Consider the following 18844-nt stretch of genomic DNA (forward strand, 5'->3'; position numbering starts at 1 on the left):
GCCAAGCCATGGCACTACTGACACCATGGTGGTTGTGTCCAGGACTCCAGGTTCATGCCAGTACATGCATGCAACGTCAGTTTTGATCAGCTCGTCCGCGAGGACTATTTTGGTTTTTCCAGTGACAGCCGGTGCAAGGCAGGAAAGGATTTGTGACCTTTTGTGCGTCACTGTCGCAGGCCCAGTTTATTGTGCGCTGAACTGTGAGTGTGGACTTGGCTGGCTTTCGCCACCGAGCGCAGGCACGGAAGATCTCCTCGATCAGTGAAACGAACACAACAGATACGCGTCACTGCTGCTTGCACATATTATAAAGAAAAGATATGTTTTATGGAAGAAATTAATTCATATATTTAAAAAACATAGGTTTACATAGTAGTGCTAATAGGAGCATATCTTTGTAGACTTGGCATTTAATTCATGCCAAATCCCCCCCCCCCCCCCCCCCCTCTGCAGTTCACTACTTCCGCTAGAGATAGACATGCATGGTCAGTGGTCTGCCATAGCTAGACTGATGTCAAAGCAAGACAGGTGTTCACAGCCATAACATTCAATTCTCGTAAATAAAGATATGTATATCTCTGAAGATTTTGCAAGCCAAATCACCACATTGGATTTTTTTTTTGTTTTTTCTATAGCTATAGCAGACCATGCATGTCTATCTCTACTCTCTAGCTGTGGTAATGAGCTGTACAAAAAAAAATCAGTGTAAAACCATCTCCAACCAAAGCAAATCAAGATACGCCTTAATCTGAATTATGAAAACTAACACTAGAATCTATCTTGGTACAGGGTAAAATTTGCAACCACAGACACGGAGACATCATGTGGTGGGCGATGACGTTAGTGTGTCTGCTTGATGCTGCAACACGACCAAGTAAGTAGTCACGTAGTGGTACTGGTAGAGGTAGACATACGTGTGCTTGCGTTTTGTACGTACGTAGCTTAGCCCTGTACCAGGCCCACGCTCCAGAGAATCTGCGTTTGTGGCATACGTCAGGGTGTTGGGCTGGTGCTGGCCTACCGCTACCCACTGCTAGTTTGCAATAAATTGGTTGGACGTATTTGCATGTTTGGTTGCAGATCTGAGGTCCCCCCTCGAGAGATTGGTGATGGGCCATGTAGTATACCAAGAGCTACAGTGAAAAGAGAGATTGGTGATGGGCCATCCAAGAGCTACAGTGAAGAGAGAGATTGGGGGCCCAGCGTGTGGGGGCAGTGTGGGCTTGGAGCATTGTGGGCCGGCCACCTGGTCCAACACCCAAACTTTGTGTTCGTGTACCTGCGAAAGCGTGTGTAAACTTGATTGTGAGCGAGCGGTGCATGCGTGTGCAAATGCAAACGTTTGGGAATGCCTGCGTGTTCCAATCTAGTACCTAATTAAATTGATTAGCCACCAGCAGCTTGGTAGTTCTCCGTGTTTGTCATAGCCTCAGAGGCATCATTGTTGATGTCTGATGAGTGCTCTCTGACGAGTGTTGCTGTTTGTCGTCTCTTAGAGTCCAAAACTAAAAAGTACTCCCTCCGTATGAGTTACAAATTGTAGATCGTTTTGACTTTTTTAGTGCACAGAAATAGTTACCTCAGGTCTGACATGTGACTTTTCGTTCTTCTATACAAGATTGGCTACATGGGTATCAAGAAGTCTAGTCTTTAATGAATCGCTTGTTTACGAGGAATAGTTAATGACATAATTAAATGGATGATAAGTAGAATTGTTTTCCTTGGTCATTGTGCCAAGAGGAAAAAGAATGGAGGGAGTACTTTGTAAACCATCAAGACGCAGATCCGTAGTACGTGCTACACAGGATAGATGTTTCATGCAACCATGAAGTCAGTTTGATGGGTTACTTTGAACCTCATGGCGCGCGACAATTATGGAAGACAATGCTCTTCTTCTAGTTATTAGTGGTGTCGCTCCACGGGAAGGGAGATGCCTTGTCTAATGGAGATGCAGTCAGCATTTGGAGCACATGGAACACCTGCTGCTCACATGTGCGCTCGCCAGGGCTAATGCCGCCGTCGGATGATTCTAGTGGATTGGTGGCTTAAAATTCAGCACATGCTACTTCTGACGGGCCATGGCAAGGTTCGTCGATGGCCGGATGTACATGGTCGAGGAGACTAGCTTCGAGTCGGTATCAGACGACGTGGAGGAGGAGAGGCTCTCCCGCCTGATGCTCCCCTACCTGACCTCCCATCCTGATTCTCCTGAATCCAACCGCAGCGTCAAGTGTGCTCGAGTCGCCGCCTCCAGCGACGCCATCCTGGGCCTGCAGGAGGCCAGGGCCGGGGACGCGGGGATCAGGATGCCGGCGGAGTGCGCCGTGTGCCTGCAGGATTTCGTGGCAGAGGACTGCATCTTCCGCTGGCTCCGGGTTAACCATGTCTCCCCGCTCTGCCGCCACGCGCTGCCCACGCAGCACATGGACGACGAAGACGAAGACTACGACCAAGGAAATTATCAGCAGGATGACGAATATTATCAGCAGTATTATGACGAAGAACAGTATTATGGCGGCGAATATTATCAGACAGCATGCCGGAGCAGCAGGAGACGGCCTAGACATGATGCAACAAGATCATGCCTAGACCTGGACGCACCAAGATCATGGTGGAGTGCTGTGTGGAAGTGCTGCTCTCTGCACGAATACAACGAAACAACAAGTTAGCAGCAGCTCGGTGGTGTGCTTCTAGAGATGTAAACGTAATCTGGAAAGTGTGTTGTGTGTATCTTGCCTAACAGAAGGCCATCTTTATTTCTTTTCATGCTAGGGGTACTGAAGACACCTTATTTAGGAAACAATTGTGGTCCTGCCGAAAACAGGGTACACTTTGGGAGGAGAAGCGGAGCATTTAGCTCATGTCTAAAAATGAAAACCATTGGAAGAACACATGGCAACTAGCCAACTACCATGGCATTCATATACCAGTTGAACTTATGCAGAAGAACAGTATTTGTATTTGTATTTGTATTCTTACCCAAAAACAAATGGAAAAGGAATTGGAAGCAGCCCCTTAAGAAGAGAGCACCATGGCGGCCCGATGTTTGTGAAGAAGGAGCAGCGAGAGATGCGTCCATGGCGGGGGACGGAGCACCGCCGTCGTCCTGCGCATCGGCCACGTCCCGCACCACCGGCGTCCTGCGTGGTGCCGGCCCCATCCCGCGCTCCCCATCCTGCACGCCGCCGGCTGGCGCCCGACCTCATGGTCCGCATCGACAGGTGCAGGTCACAATTTGATCTGTATTGAGATTTAGCAAAACATGCCGTACTAGCTAGCCAGCTAGGCCAGGGAGAATCAAGCAAGGCCTCGCGGGCCGTGAGCGAGCAGACGTGCTCCTTCGGTGATTCGGTCCCGAGGAAGAAGATAAGCTCAGAAAAAAAAAGGAAAAAATAGGTACTACAGAGGATGACATGTGGGCCTATGAGGTAGGGGCAAAAATGGCAATTCAGTTTGAAAACCTTCGTTTTTGGAGCTGGTGATACCCTTATAAGCCAAACACCCCATCTACACAACTCCAGCTTTAGGCAGAGCTATCTCCAGCTGGAGTTGTAGAGTGGAGCAGCAAAACCTAGAGTTGCAGCAAAACCTAGGGTGCTCATCTCCTCCAAGCTGTTCGGGCTGTGATATGTAAGAGATTCTGCACAGAAACTATTTCTGCAATAGTTACAGTCCACATTCCACAACTAGGCACACTCGTAAAACTTTGCAGTGTGCTACATGCCTACATCTGACTGTAACCACAGAACAGGGGAGCAGCAGCAAGAACAAACCAAGTATCTGATCAGCTTTGCAGTGTAGAAAATGACAAGGCTGGATTACAGTAATCAGACAGCTGAACCGCTTGGGGCTTCATGCTAGTTGCGTGACATAAGCTCCTCTGAGCTTCTAACTTGGCTGGGGCAGGGAGGCCTGCATTGCCGCGAGCAGGGATGTCGGTGAGGTGGCCTCAGTGGGTGACAAACATGAAGGTAGTCTCCTTAAAGCTGAGGGAGTTGATGCCCTTGGCGATAGGTCCACCATTTCCAGAGCCTGCATTCTGAGCTCCATTGGGTAGTCCTTGACACATCCAATTCTTGGACCAGCCCCAGTGGTCCATTTGAGGGACAGCCTGTGGCCAAGCTGATAGGACTTGGACTCGCCCTTTGATTTCATCCTCTCAAGAATTGCCTTCTGCGGGACACCGGTGGCTCTGGGGCTTTGAAGACCACCTGACAAGGTTCTTTGGTAGGTTGGCTTGGCTTGTTCTGCAGTAGCGTTCTCGCCTTCATCGCATTCGGTCATGCTTGGAATGGAAATCACTTCTGATCCCATGGATTCAGCAGTAAGGTTCTGTGAACCATCACGCACTGGATCTTCATTGTAGTCTTCTCTGATGGATGAGCGCACCTGAAAGGCCAAAAGCAAGCACACGAAATGAATTCATATGCAATCATAAAAAAAAATCTGCAATTTGGTGAGACAAGCATATTTTAGCTTGTGAATAGTTAAACGACTTACCTCAACTTCTTTAAGATCAACTCCATTCTCTTCAAGGAAGTTCATGAAATTGCTGAGGTTCTCTGCGCTTGGTTTGTAGTGACCACTATAGGCCCAGATGGACTTCATCAGGAAAGAAGAGAACAAATTAGCAGAATGCAACCAATGAGAAAGTACATGAACAAGACGTAACCAAAGTATACACATTATCCAGATGATAGAACGATGAAATACATTCATAACATGCTCTTGAAAGATAAGCGAAATAATAAAATGATGAAAGAGCCAGTTAACTTGCAGTTGCTGGATCAAGATAAATAGATATTATATTTACATGTGTACTAGACAGATATAGATTCAGAATGTACAGTTCCACTACATTACCTCCAAAAGTCGTGGGAAAATATTTAATGAATATATACCTGTTTATATTTTGTATATGTCCTCCAAAAAAGATTTTATTAATGTTTCTTAATGGTAGCATATGGAACAGAAAATAATGATTGGACGGACCATGCACATTGAATAATTCATCAATTCCAGGACACCGATAGAACTTTTTGGTCAGAGGTGCTGAATTAAAGGATAGGCGATAGCACATGCAGGAATTTAAATAAAATAAAATACTGTGATCACATCCAAACATTTAATAGGGTATGGTTGCTCAAAGATACCTTGATAATTCCATTTTCTGCTGTAAATCTTCCAGCAGCTATGGTAGTGCCTCCTGCTAAAAAGCTGGAATGCTGGAATACACCTCTCTCTTTCTGGATGGATAGAAAAAGATTTAGCGGTGCTAAACATAATGTAACAAAATAAGACATAAGATATATTATTGTTCAGCAGAAATGCAAGTGCAAAGACCTTGTAAGAGTAGAAAGTTACCTTCCCAGCATAGAGTCTTTTTGCTGTGCTCATAACAAAAATCCATTTAGTTCCTTTAGGATCCTGGCTTGTATCAAGTGGTTGTCCAGACTGTTTATGGATAATCTTTCCCTCATTAATTATGTATTCATAGTTCTCACGCTCTTGCTGCAAGACATTGGGTAATTGTTAGAGCTCGGAGCCATGTGGGAGGTTTCGCAGCAAGAAAATGATGAGTTTGTTAAAACAAATTCCTTTTGCTGTGCTTGAACATGTATAGTATTTAAAAATCAATGGTACTTCTGTTAATGGTCATGATTCATGGTTTAAGTGAATAATAGTATGGATAGAAGCAGGAATATGCTGGTCTCTATTCATGTTTGGAATGATAATTCAGGCCTGAGGCCACGTCGAATGCAGTTCATATATGCAGCAAACTGACTGATAGTAATAGCAATAATGTTCAATATGTGTTTCGATTTGAGAAAATATTTATTACTAGTCAAACTTGAGGGAAAATGATGTTGTAGTACAAAGATAGTAACATATAATTTTCTTAAAAAAAGATGAATCGCAAAAAGTTTCACGAGACCAACACGAATTCTGTGGGTGAAGGTGGGTGAAGGTAGCCAAGCAATCATACAGATACAGCTCTTCACATATGCTTTGAGGGAAGGATATATGGCACAAGTTCTAGATAAAGATAGGCAGCCATTGCAGAACATTTCTTACCGGACCAAGATACTTAATGCATTGCTTCTTTAGCTTTGCTCTTGGACATTCTGGAAGGTCTAGATCCTTTCCCTCTCCAACATCAAGCCTATATATAACAAACACTCACTTAAATTGTCATGCAATAAAACTAATAACTGGGATTTCTGGTATTAACAGAGATTCAACCCACAGGCCACAACTAAAATATCTGGTATGAGCAGGCACTCAAATATGTTCATCTCTCTCCCATGTGCTATGCAGATTGCCCTACTTTGTTCGAAAAAGATAATCTGCAAATGTAACTATGCAAATTGCAGCAAAGTTCTTACCAGTAGAAGAAGGGCTGGCCGGCCTGGCTTTGACACCAGACATCGTAGTAGAAGTGCAGATTGTGCCCATATCTATGCCGCGGGTCAATCTATACAAGAAGAGATGAATATTGCTATAAGGCATTGCATCAGAGTGTTGGAAACAATAGTCTATCACTCTATGAGGAGATGGGCATGACTTGTATGACGTCAATGGTGGGCCTTTTTATGATCAATGTTCACACATGACAAACTCTTAGGTCGAATGATACAGAAAGTAGCCTAGCCTCTTTTCAGTTTTCACACACATGAAAGCACATCACCACATCTAGAGCAAATAATACTAAATTGACAAACAGTACTCTAGTGGGATTTGTACGATTTGTACTCACAGCCTCGATCCAGTGCTGGAAAGCCAGCTTGAGAGCCTTGCCGTCTCTGGATAAACCCTGACCCACCTGTTGCAAGCAAGCAACATGAGCAACAAAGGGGGAAAGAAACGTTTTCTGGTGAAGAAGAAAGAGGACATGAGGGACTTTTCTGTTTTCTATCTCAGGCAGTAATTGGGGCACCTTGGATGCATTGAGACTGACGCGGTTCCAGCGCGAGGCGGCGGTCTCCGGCTTGGGTTCGTCGAAGAAGGAGACGGTGCTGTGGCTGAGGCGCGCGAAGTCCAGCGCTTGCCACCTTCATTGATTGATCCGAAACAAAAAAAAAAACTCTTTAGTTTTAGTTAAAACTCCCCCCGAAACCAAGCCTCAGTTAGAATTGATTTGGACACCCGTTACCATCAACAAGAACCAAATTAGGCATTTTATTGGGACACCAAAATCTCCAAGAAAGGAGGCACCTTTTCATGGAACAGTACATCAAGAACAAGAGGGGGGAAATTGTACTAACAAGGGAGGTTTTTTCGAGAAAGGGACCGCTCTCCTACACCAAATTAAACGGCAAGAAATCGTAGAGGCAAGAGTTTCCAAGGGAAGGATCTGAGAAAAAGAAGAATACCAGAGCTCCTCGACGACGACGGCGGAGTCGGCGAGCTTCCGGCGGGTCCGGTAGCTGCGGTAGACCTTCTGCAGCTTGGTGGCGGCGCCATTCTCGCCGCCGCTTCCCTCCACCGGCGGGGGAGACTCCAGCTTATCCGGGTCGAACCTCGGAGAAGCCGAGAAATCCATCCCCGCCACCGTAGGCGCCGGCGCCTCCACCTCCATTTGTTTTCAGGTTTTAGGAGAAGCACTCACTTGGAAGGAGCAATCAGTTGGTTGCGCTTGCGCGGTGTCTGCAGAGGAGCAGAGCAGGTGGGAATTTATCTGGGTTAACACGCGAAACGAGGGAATAATTAAAGACGTTTAATCTGGAGGATCGAGAGAGAACGGAGACGATGCATCTCATTCGCGGGTGGTACGGGCAGCACTGCCCAGATACGACGGCGACGACGAGTCAAGTCGTTGGCGCCACCTACCTCCCCTTGGTCCCTGTCCTGTTCCATGGCGGGGCGGGTGGCGCCATTACTCTGCGCGCGGCTGGCCCACATGTCATTGAATAATTAGCGAGTGTGGAGGTCTACTGCCTGCTATGCTAATGGAAGACCGGCTCAGAGTCGGGCACGCGGTTGTTCGTGGCCGTTGGTGGGGGCTGACTCGACGACGGGTTCAGTCGCGCGCCGGACATTCGTGGTGCGGCGGTGCCTTGGCCGGCCGGTCGCCATCGTGGTCGTCGACGGACCACGCACCGTGCTGCGCGGGTGGCTCGTCTCACTGCACTTGTGTGAACTGAATCGATCGCCCCAGTCGCTGTTGCTGTTGCACCCAGAATCTTGTGCTAGCGCTGAACACCTCGCATCCAACGTCAAACATGTTGGCTCCTCCATGTGTTTTGTCCATTGTGCATCACGGTCGTCAAGTTTGACACGCACTGAAACGATGACAGACACTCCGTGCACAGCAAAACTATACTAGTACTATACCGGCAGGAGCGAGAGACGCTACGCCTAAAGCAGCGGTTACATCTGCAGAGGCCGTTCAGGATAGGCACGAAGACTGCCATCGGTCGATACAGTTGACTGCAAGAAGTCGAGCTGCAAACCGATGCCGATGGCAAGCCAAACTACAAACATCGGAATCGCATCACGGCGTGCGAATAAAGAACGGTTCCGCCACGTTTTCAATTCCATCACGGTGGGCCGTGCAAAAACTGCAGTTGGGGGGTTTGACGCTAGCGTCTACTAAAACAAAGTCGTACCTGCTCCCGGGAGGATTGGTCGATCAGTCCAAGCTGCCAACGGGACGACACAGATCTTATTATATGTTTCCGCTCCTGCGGATGCGGACCTAGCGGTGTTTGATATAAGATGCTAAACTTTAGCAGTGTCACGTGGGATGTTCGGATGCTAATTAGGAGGACTAAATATGAGCTAATTATAAAACTAATTGCAGAATCCCTATGTTAATTTGCGAGACGAATCTATTAAGCCTAATTAGTCCATCATTAGCAAATGGTTACTGTAGCACCACATTATCAAATCGTAGACTAATTAGACTTAATAGATTTGTCTCGCGAATTAGACTCCATCTGTGTAATTAGTTTTATAATTAGCATATATTTAATATTTCTAATTAGCATCAAATATCCGATGTGACATGTGCTAAAATTTAGGAGTGGTATCAAACGGAGCCTCACATGCGCTTGACCATACAACATCCCCGTTCTCTGGCGCCTGCTTTCTGTCCATGCCAGAAATTAAAGCACCATTATTTAGCACCACCACAGTCCTTAATCTTCGTCTGATATTATTAGATCTAGCTATCTTTCCTGGCAGGGACCGGTATATTATTGGCAATCCATCCAGAATCTAAAGTATCTCAAGCTAATCTAATGGGCGTTCATTGGGGTTGGCCGGTTTGGGACCAACGAGCCACATTCCTCCGGCAACTTTCATTTATTGGACTGTATTTTAATAGCTAAGCTAGTGCATTTGAATTGTCGATATTTTAAAAATATAAGATATATATGTTTATTTTATATCTCTTATAATCAAGAACAATGCTGTGTACAGACTGAAGAGCATTTGTACGTGGATGCACGCACGGTTTGTGCCGAAACCAGGATAAGATCATTAGCATGTATCTGTTCTTGACACAAAATCATGCGCTACTTACCCTCCACGCATCGCTGGAGCCAGATGAATATATACGACAACAAGACTTGAAGGTAGTATGTACGTTTAGTGTAATCAGGTGAGTATATATGGGGTTCATAAAAAAATTAAAAAGGTATTTAAACTCTATATTTCACACCTTAATTTGTTGAATTAATTTTGAGCAAAGTCCCTCAATGTCACTGAAATTATACCACTTCCCTCGTTGCTATTGAAATTCTTCAATTCTGCAAATACTTCAATTTTCCATTCCCTTAGTTGCCATTTCCGTTAGTTGACCGCTAAGTTGGTGTGGTTCCAGACTTAAAAACAAATACTACTAGCTACAACTGATTAGATGTAAGACATACTGCTAAGCTGAAAGAGCATCTAGGCCCCTAGTGGATTTTGGTGCATTAAATAACAACGTGATTAAAGGTCTAATGAACTTGTTAAGTTTACGAGCAGGTTATTTATATTGATGAACAATCTTTGTGGGAAGAATTGTATCAAAAGGCTCATACAATGTAAAGGACAAAGTGGAAAACTTATGTAAATCACATGGTGGTTATATATATGATAGACGACAAGCAAATTAAAATGAAAGAATGAGGCATGAGACCATTGGTATTTTTGTTGGTCTCTAAATAAAATGAGAAGCTTGTTGAACATAATTGGATGTAAAAAGTCAAAAGAAGATATAATCTCAAGTAAGTTTCACTCATGATGTCAAAGCATGGTTAGACTCAAATGAGGCAACTATTGGATGAACAAATCAAGCAAGTGATTAGCAACGATGTACTGTAAAGTATGGTCAAGTGGTGACTTGGGCCATGAGCTTTGCTAGGGTGAAGGGGCTAGTACTTGGAAGATTTTGAGGTATCAAGTTGAACCTTGCTGAGTATAGCAATGGGATGCATCAAACGATTATTAAGTCATATGAAGAAGTGACTTGTGATCTAAGAATTGGTTTTCATTCATATGTGATTGAACATTGATCCAAGTCACTAGCTCAAGGTTGAAGTGCTCAAATCAAAAGAGACCAAGGTAGATGCAACTCTCAAAAAGACATGGTCATCAAGTATGGCATGGTTAAAGGAAATGAAGCTCAAGAAGATGAACATAGTACATTTAATTTTAATCTTAAGTGTAGGTGTGCCGTACTATCAAGAGGGATGCATCACATGGTTATTTGACATAGTCTCAGTGCTCAAGTATCCTGAGTGAGGAAAGAGTCAAAAAAACCACCATACACACTAATGATCAGAAAGTTCCAGAAGTTTCCGGAAATATCTTCGGAAAAATCCGGAACTAAACTCGCAACGGCCGGTTGGTTTGAAAACCGGAAGTTCCGATTTTGCCCTGACATGTCTAACGGCTAATTTTTGGGGAGTGGAGTACTTATACTCCACGACCCCCTCAGTTGCAAAGGGCTATTTTTGCATTTGCTGGTGTGCTTCTTGCCTATTCTAACCTGAGCCAAAGCCAAATAGCTCTCCCCAACCCCTCTTGTGAGGTAGTGTGATCTTTGCTAAGATCTTGTGAGTTGGGTAGTAGAGAGAAGTTATTTATGAGCACTAGAAGAGCACTAATACGCTTGAGCACTGTTTCGCCTTGTCAAGTTTCAATTGAATATTTGTTACTCTTGGAGGTGTTCCTCCTAGACGTCTAGGTGTCGCCCAAGAGCTACCAAGGTGTGGTGAGCCACGGGACAGTTTGTGCAGGTCAAGCTTCATCTCCGAAAGGGAAGAAGCTAAATAGTGAAGTGGGAAAAGGGTTGAGTGCAACCCGACTTCCTTGGAAGCACCCAACTGAGATGTAGGATTCGTCCGGTGGTGAATCTGAACTTCGGTGAAACAAATCTTTATATCACCTCACTGGTTTGCATACATTTGTCTTGTACTTCTTCTTCATTGTTGATCTTCTTACATTGGTTGATCTACTGGGGTGTTAGTATTTGTGAAGTGTAGGAACTTTGTGTTTCTACCAAGGATACATCATCTGAGGATACTCTTTAGACTGGTTTGATCTTCACATCTCTTGCTCAACATAAGGTTTAAGGGGTTGTCACTGCCAAGGACAAAACTGGAGGTTCTGATTTTTCAGGCAGTGTGTTTTTCTTCTGTTGTTTAAGGCGTGTGCTTTATATCTTCGGAAAATTCCGGAGAGTTTTTCGGAGATTCCAAAAATTTCGGAATTCTCCGGAAGTATTTCCGAAATATTCCAAAAGTCGCTGATTAATTTGTTTTAAGTGGCGACAATTTTAGATTACGCCTATTCACCCCCTCTCTAGGCGACATCAAGATCCTTTCATAAGCAATTGATATGCAACCAATAATGCAAGAGAATCTATTTGTAAACAGTAAATGTGAATAGGTTTTGTTTGTATATCTCTTAGTTCCGATGGATGTTTTGCATAAGAGCCCCTCTTGATGTGTATTAATGAAATTGGATGCTGTTTTAACATTTCAACCGAATTCTCACTTCTTCTAAATGCATATGTACCCACCACAATAAACACCACTTAGTGTTAATGGCCACCAAAGGCGGATAATTTTGGTTGGACATGATCAACTTGTTAATCCAATTGCCAAATTGATATGTGTCTGCTTGTGCTGGAAACACGCCATTGCTTATTGGTTATTACTTCATGACAGTAAGTATGTATGCACTAAAAATGTAATGTAATGTGATTATGTGCACATGAATAGAGAAGATGAAAGATCAATCATATGTGTTAATACATGTGGAAACACATATATATAGCTGATGAGTCACGAAAAGCAAGATATATGCAGCATAATGTATACAAATCTCGTTGGAGAGGCCATCCCGGCCACGGTTTGCGGCGGGAGGTGGGTGCCGAGGGAGAGGAAGACACGTAGGTGGTGTTGTCAAGGCCATCTATTCGCGTGGAGGAAGACCGAACCTCCGAGGAGTGGTAGCTCTGCATGATCAGGAACGGAATCAGGGGCGGTGGATGGATCGGAGGAGCTCCATTGCGATCTTGGTGAAGCTCGTGAAAGGAAAGAGGAGGGAGCGGGGAGGAAAGATGGGGTTGATTATTCTTACCGGCTGCGCATAATTGGTGGCGGAGCTTGAGTTGACCTCATGGCTGCTCTGCACCGGCGGTGGGGTAGAACAGTGGCGGCGCGGCACAGTTTTACTGCGAGGAAGATGAGAGAGTTTGCGGCGTAGGCGGACCAAAGGTGGGCTGGAAGCCGAAAGAGGGAAGGAGATATGGACCAACTACGGGTCAAAAGGAGGAGGAAGCAGACCACCGGGTGGAGGAAAATGGGGTGGGCTCGGCTTCCCCTCCACCCCTCCGAGCCGTCCCTCCGCCTGCGTTCCCAATTCCACGCCGCCATTGCCTCCGCCAACGCCGCCATGCTACACGCATCTGCGCCTCCGCCGCCTCGCCTGCGCCTCCTATCCCGCCGCCATCTCCCCACGCCTCGCCCCCGTGCTCCACACGTGTCCACGACCCCCGCCGTGGCTGCGCTTCGGTGTGGGCGGCGGGGTCGGGGTGCGGAGAGGGCTGCTTTGCTCCACGGGGGTGCGGTAGCCGCGCGGCGGCGGAGAGGAGGATGAGGGCCGGGAGCGCGGCCGCCGTGGTGGGGACGAGCGTCGAGCTGCTGGCCATCCCCAGTCTCCGCCTCCGCATGTGCTGCGCGCGCGACACCACCACACCGCGGCATCCCCAATCGCAGTGTCACCAGGTAGTCCTTCTCTCCCACGTCTCGCTGCGCGACCCCAGCGGAGAGGAGGAAGATGAAGAGAGGAGCGCGCCGGTGCTATGGCCTCCAGTCGGAAGGTGGCGGGCGGCGATCAGGCAGAGCTTGCCGATGAGGAGGACAACAACCCCCCCCCCCCCCCCCCCCCCCCCCCCCCCCCCCCCCCCCCCCCCCCCCCCAAAAGCGGTCGCTACCTCCAGGTACGTGTTAATGCGCCGTCCGCCGCTGTCGTTTTTCTTGCCTGCTAAATGCTAATGTCGTTTCATCTCATCAGCTTGGGTTCATTGTCGAATGTCGATTAGCGGGGAGCTGCTCTCAGTTGTCGTTGTTCATTATATCGTGTCTTGTGAATTCATCTAAATAATTACTTTCTCCCTAATCTCTGCAGTTCCGTGTGTGCATTGTGCAGTACAAGGAGATCTTTAGACAGTGTATCTCTAGACAAGGATCAGGGGCCTTCAAAACAGTGTATCTCTAGATCTTCCCTCCTTCCATCAGCTATTCAGTAGGGGTAATTGAGTAGCAAATGACTGTAATTTCTTTTGGAAGTTTTGATTGGTACCAACTGTTGGACTGTATTCAAAATTTTCACTGCGCTCTTGATTTAATCTTGCACTACTAGCTCTCCATTTATTAACAAATTATCTTCGATGATGAGTTAGCTATGTTCTTCTTATTTTTCATGCTAAATAATCTTTTTGCAGTTTACGTGTACAAGGAAACAGTGGGCGATGAAAGTAGGGGATTTGTGAAGTTTGTGAAGTACATATGACACAGAAAGAAACAAGAGAAGCTGGAAGTGGAAATTCACTTGGGCTCCAGTAACCAAACATGATAAGCATGTTGAGTTGGTAAGCGGATAAGTGGACAAATTCATGGGTATGTTGTAGACTGTTTCACAGTTCATGTGTTTTATTTTTGTGCTGATGTGCCATTTATCTCCTGTATAAATACAAAATGATCTTTGGTCAGCTACAAGTTGGTTTGCCCTTTGCAATTTTCAGTTTGCTCCATGGAATGATCTGCATATTTTCTGCACTCTGCATTGATAATCTCGCGTGGCATCATCCAACCCATAAAACTGAATGACCATAAGGTGAACCTCAGATTCCTCTAAGAAGTAAGCACTATGTCAATTTTCCTTCTGAATTGTCAGACAATTATACTTTTACTTTGCTTTCAATTGCTGTATATAAATGTACATAACAACCATTATAGGACTAGGCAATTTGGGCTGGATATTTCACATCATTTCACATTTTAAATTAAAATCTGTTGTAGGCGATAAGACCAAAATTATTAGTTGTATAATGATAGATTAGAGCTGGATTAACCCAAGTGATTTATATGTCTACAAATATTAAAACTTGAGAGACAGAATGATAAAATCGTTGGGTTTCAATTGCAGGCAAGCAAATCCAAGGTGTAGAGCCGCTCGAGTCATCGAGATCAGGTGTTCTCTCGTCTTCAAGTTTCAATTGATGATTCCATTTGTATAATTTCATCCATCCCTGAAAGATCAGCAATTTGTGCCTCACTATGCTACAAAGGCAAGGTCCCAATCAACTAATAGAACCGTAAGAGTGCAGGGGGTGAAGCTGAAGTTGTTGACATCAATGGGGTGGAGCTGTGGAGGTGGGGGGTCATGCTATGCTATGCTTCTGTCATTTTGACTTCTGGCGACCAAAGCAATGAGTTAATTGCACAGATAGGAAAAAATCACTTGCAAGTCTGAGTGATCCACTTTCACATGACTACAGAATATAGAGTTTTCTCTCAGCCACTGAAATTTTGTAGGTACGAGCTCCCTGACATTTTGGTAGCATACCTGACACATATTTCAGATGCTTATTTTTTCTGATTTAATAAATATTATCCTATTAGGATGGATCTAAAGACTTTCTATCTTAGAAAAAGGAATAGGATTAGTTCTGAATGTGTGGCGAAAGTGACAATTTGTCCTGTATCTTTTCTTAGTTCCTTACATTCACAACAAGATTGGATGATTTCAGTCACATAAAGCAAAGCTTGTTTTAATTTCAGCCATGAATATTGAGTAAATCATAGGTATGTATGGCTATAAATGTGCTACAATTATTTCCAGGATGCAATAATATAGTGAAGCAATTATCAATCTAAGTATCTTATCCTAAATGGCTGTGTGCATCCAGCAGGTCTGTTGTCATGATCTTTGAGCAGAATCTGGACTAGCAGTACTTCAGTAGCATTTTAATTTGAATCATTCTTGGTTGCTTTCCAAATTATATCAGCTTAACCTGTTTGATCATGTGCCAAACCTGTTCTATGGTGCCTGTTGGCTGTCGCATTGTGCATGATCCTTTTCTGAAATTGGCACGATTCCATGGCAAGCCTGTAGCTAAAACGGGTTATGACCTCAATGGGGAGTGAATGGCAGTTTCAAATATTGAATGCTCAGTGGGCGCATTGGTTGTGCTTGTGCATGATTTTGGTTTCTTCCAACTGCAGTCAAAAGTGGCCTGACAGACATTCTTGGACCAAGTACTTCAGGAATATGGTTCAGCCATCCAGGCATGGGTGAGTTTACTTTTGTTGTTCCTTGAATGGCATCTAAGGATTTGTGTGATCCAATAGGGAAGTTAATTTAGAGAGCTTGGCATCTATACCTTTGGACTGTGGCTTCTGTAGATTACTCTGTTCTGCATCTGTGCAGTCAAATGGGGCCATGAACTTATTAGGGCCAAAGCAATCTTGCTTTATAGTTTCCTTTCATCTTTTCTTTTTCAGGAAGAAGGTTCCTTGTATCCTAGCTGATGCTCCTTTGAGAAAGTGATAGCGGCTGATCGCTAACCTTTTGTTTCTTTCATAAGCATGTTGTTCAGGAAAAAAAAACATTTACCATGTGATTTTGAGAAGCATGCCTTATTTAATTTTCTTTACTTATAGCTACCTCCATCTGATTTGTATCCATATTAGTTGAAAACTCTGTGCATGTGACCTTATTTCTCTGCAGAATCGTCTGAATAATGGTTTCAGGATGGCTAGGCCACAGAGGAAAGCACATCAGGTTCACAAGGATAACAAAATGACGTCAGAAGAATGCATCAGAATGTGAGCAGGACCCTGTCAAGATCATCATGCAGGATTTGATCACTGTTTGTTTGGTATGTGCAATTCTGAAAGCTGAGTACTTTCCATTGCAGTGCATGTATGGTCATTCTTTAGAGCCTCATTGTTGCCCTTCTCAGAGGCACTGTCAGGACTGGATACGCAATACAGAAGGAAGAGGCGAAGAGCTAGAGTTCCCGTGACCGAATGAGACAGGGATGAAAATTGACCAATATTATACTGATGGTGAGCTAAAGGAGCATGATCTGTTGAGCAGAGGAGCAATGCAAGGAGGAGGAGCCATTGCGACCATATAGAATAGAAGTTCTGCTCTGGCCATTACTCTTACATCTGCACCGACGATTGGATAGAATCATTGTGTGCTTATACGCCCCAACCCAACCAACAAAACTCCAGATGGATCTGTATTAAGTTTGGCAGGGCTCAATGAAGTTCTACCGGTGATTAATGTTATGCTGATCTCGCACAGTTCCATTGGGTTTTGGCCTCATGCGCACACGCATGAATGGCAAAGTTTGAGCTGCTATATGCAATGTGGAAAGAAAACTCTACTACGAGTCATGAATGAATTAAGATGGCCATTCTGCAGCACGATCTGTCTGCACTGATATAGTTACGGTTGTGATTCTTCTTCAGTGGTGGACCGGTTTTTCAATGAAATGGGAGAGGGTCTCCCTACTACTGATTATAAGTATATAAATAAAATAAGTAGTATCGTAGAAGATTAAACTCCTTGTGCTCCCATAAATCTGTCTTTTTTAGTTTCCTTATTAGACTGTCACCGTGTGTTTCCTCGTACAAAACCTGCATAATTAATCAGGAGTCGACAACCCCAGTGCAGTTGAAGATCAATGGTTAAAGCTCGTCGAATACAATAGCAATTGCATAACATTAATAAGATTCTACATCTATTTTTCCCCGTAGCAACGTACGGGCATGCACCTTGTAATGTTAAATAAGTGTATGGCTCTATCATTGCATGCCATTAGAAATACTTCATACGTCTAAAATTTGATGCTTAAAGAAGAAATTTCCTTCACCCGTAACTAAGTTCTTGATTAAATACCTCTTATTTTTACATTATTAGTCTGATTGAATTTCCGTATATTTCAATACAAATATTTTGTTGCCCAACGCACGGGCACGATGGCCACACGCCACAGCAGCAGCTCCTAGTACTCGTTGCTTATTACTCATTGCAAAGTCATTTTTGTTTCACATTTGGGGCATTTCGCATATGTTTGATTTTGTAGAAGTAAATATTTCATACAATAATGTTTGATGCTTATAGACGAAATTTGTTTTGCTCGTAGCAACGCACGGGCACGATCCTAATTTAAACTATATTCTTGGGTGAGAGTATGCTCTCAAGGCACGATGATTTCTGATTCGGAAATGCTAGGACTCTTACGTCCGGACGGATTAAAAAAATCGGATGCGTCGCTATCATCGCCCACCGTGCCTCCTGCCCACGTGCTGACGCGCCCCTATCTCCCATCCCTTCTTTACCGTGGGTCCCACCACAAACCTTATTCCCTCCCTTCCAGCACTTTCTTCTCCACGGTGAGTGTGTCCCAATCTCCTCCGTCCCCTCACCTCCCCCACACGAATCCACCCACCTCGCTCCGCGCGCCGCTCCACGGCTGGGGTTGCGGCGGTGCTGGCGCTGGCTTCCTGTTCCTCCCCACGGTTCGCTTCCGCACGCTCGAGGTCTCGGCGCTCGCGTCCCCTGCCCCAGACCCCGCCAGCATCGGACCCCGTGTGCACGTGGCTGCGGCGCGTGCAGGAGGCGCAGGATGAGATGGCGTCCATCCAGGTGTGGCACGACGGCGGGTAGCTCTACGTGGTCCGCCTGGTGCACTACCTCTTCCTCCCCACGGGCCAGTCGCCGGGCTGGCTGAGCAGCAGCTCAAGGCGCTGCGCGCGCTCTGGGATCAGGGCGCGGCGATCCTGGAGGCCGCGCTGGCCACGCCACAGGTGCCGCCGCCGCCGCTCTGCGACCCCGAGACCTGGACGGGCTCCCCATGGAGGCGGGGCCCTCAAGGGCCTACCTCAACGAGGCGCTCCGCTTCCTCGACGACTGCGACGCCGCGCTCGGCGCCTGGGCGCCAGCGGCGTGGGCAAGACGACGGTGCTCAAGCTGGTGCGCGAGGTCTGCGGCCTCGTCGTGCAATTCGACCACGTCCTGCTCGTCGCGGCCTCCTGGACTGCACGGTGGCCAAGCTCCAGAGGGAGGTGGTGTCCGTGCTTGGGCTCCAGAGGCACTGCACGGTGGTCAGGCTCTCTCTCTCTCTCCCCGTATGTTGCAATTATATGATTCAATTGTTTCAGACGTTTCAAAGGTGTGTTGCAGTTGAATCATACGGATGTTGTAAAAGTAGATCAAGAGATGTTGCACATGTTGCATATGTTGCAAGTGTTTCAGAGGCATGTTGTAAGAGTTTTGTCCGAATGTTTCATTTGTTCCTAGAAGTATTGTTGCAAGCGTTTGATCT

General features: G+C 45.6%; 2 protein-coding genes and 1 long non-coding RNA gene across 11 annotated transcripts; 2 read left to right on the forward strand and 1 right to left on the reverse strand.

The window, feature by feature from the left end:
• Positions 1-2046: 2046 nt before the first annotated feature.
• LOC140223372 (uncharacterized) lies at positions 2047-3464 on the forward strand. Its single transcript, XM_072295150.1, has one exon. The coding sequence runs from the start codon at positions 2082-2084 to the stop codon at positions 2670-2672; it is 591 nt and encodes a 196-aa protein (XP_072151251.1). The 5' UTR covers positions 2047-2081; the 3' UTR covers positions 2673-3464.
• A 140-nt stretch (positions 3465-3604) lies between these two features.
• Positions 3605-7839, reverse strand: LOC117864030 (IQ domain-containing protein IQM3). Its single transcript, XM_034747998.2, has 9 exons — positions 7377-7839; positions 6941-7055; positions 6761-6826; positions 6390-6478; positions 6079-6166; positions 5368-5514; positions 5157-5249; positions 4504-4605; positions 3605-4392 (listed from the first exon to the last, which is right to left on the reverse strand). The coding sequence occupies exons 1-9, from the start codon at positions 7580-7582 to the stop codon at positions 3892-3894; spliced, it is 1407 nt and encodes a 468-aa protein (XP_034603889.1). The 5' UTR covers positions 7583-7839; the 3' UTR covers positions 3605-3891.
• A 5573-nt stretch (positions 7840-13412) lies between these two features.
• On the forward strand, positions 13413-16957 carry LOC117865169 (uncharacterized). Of its 9 annotated transcripts, none has more exons than XR_004642468.2 (9): positions 13413-13441; positions 13630-13752; positions 13946-14120; positions 14246-14361; positions 14650-14694; positions 14831-15038; positions 15729-15797; positions 16234-16384; positions 16469-16957. It is a non-coding gene; the product is annotated as an uncharacterized lncRNA (long non-coding RNA). The 9 variants fall into 9 exon arrangements; XR_004642470.2 differs by having other exon boundaries at positions 13417-13441; positions 13630-13709; XR_004642466.2 differs by having other exon boundaries at positions 13630-14120.
• Positions 16958-18844: the final 1887 nt, after the last annotated feature.

Source organism: Setaria viridis, chromosome 7, assembly GCF_005286985.2.
Source record: "Setaria viridis chromosome 7, Setaria_viridis_v4.0, whole genome shotgun sequence".
NCBI lineage: Eukaryota > Viridiplantae > Streptophyta > Magnoliopsida > Poales > Poaceae > Setaria > Setaria viridis.

Excerpts from the sequence above, each read along its gene's own strand:
- LOC140223372 (XM_072295150.1), top strand. The coding sequence starts at position 2,082 with ATGGCAAGGTTCGTCGATGGCCGGATGTACATGGTCGAGGAGACTAGC.
- LOC117864030 (XM_034747998.2), bottom strand. The coding sequence starts at position 7,582 with ATGGAGGTGGAGGCGCCGGCGCCTACGGTGGCGGGGATGGATTTCTCG. Across the intron at positions 6,827-6,940 it reads TCAGTCTCAATGCATCCAAG|GTGGGTCAGGGTTTATCCAG; the intron begins GTGCCCCAATTA and ends TGCTTGCAACAG. Across the intron at positions 4,606-5,156 it reads CAGAAAATGGAATTATCAAG|TCCATCTGGGCCTATAGTGG; the intron begins GTATCTTTGAGC and ends TTCCTGATGAAG.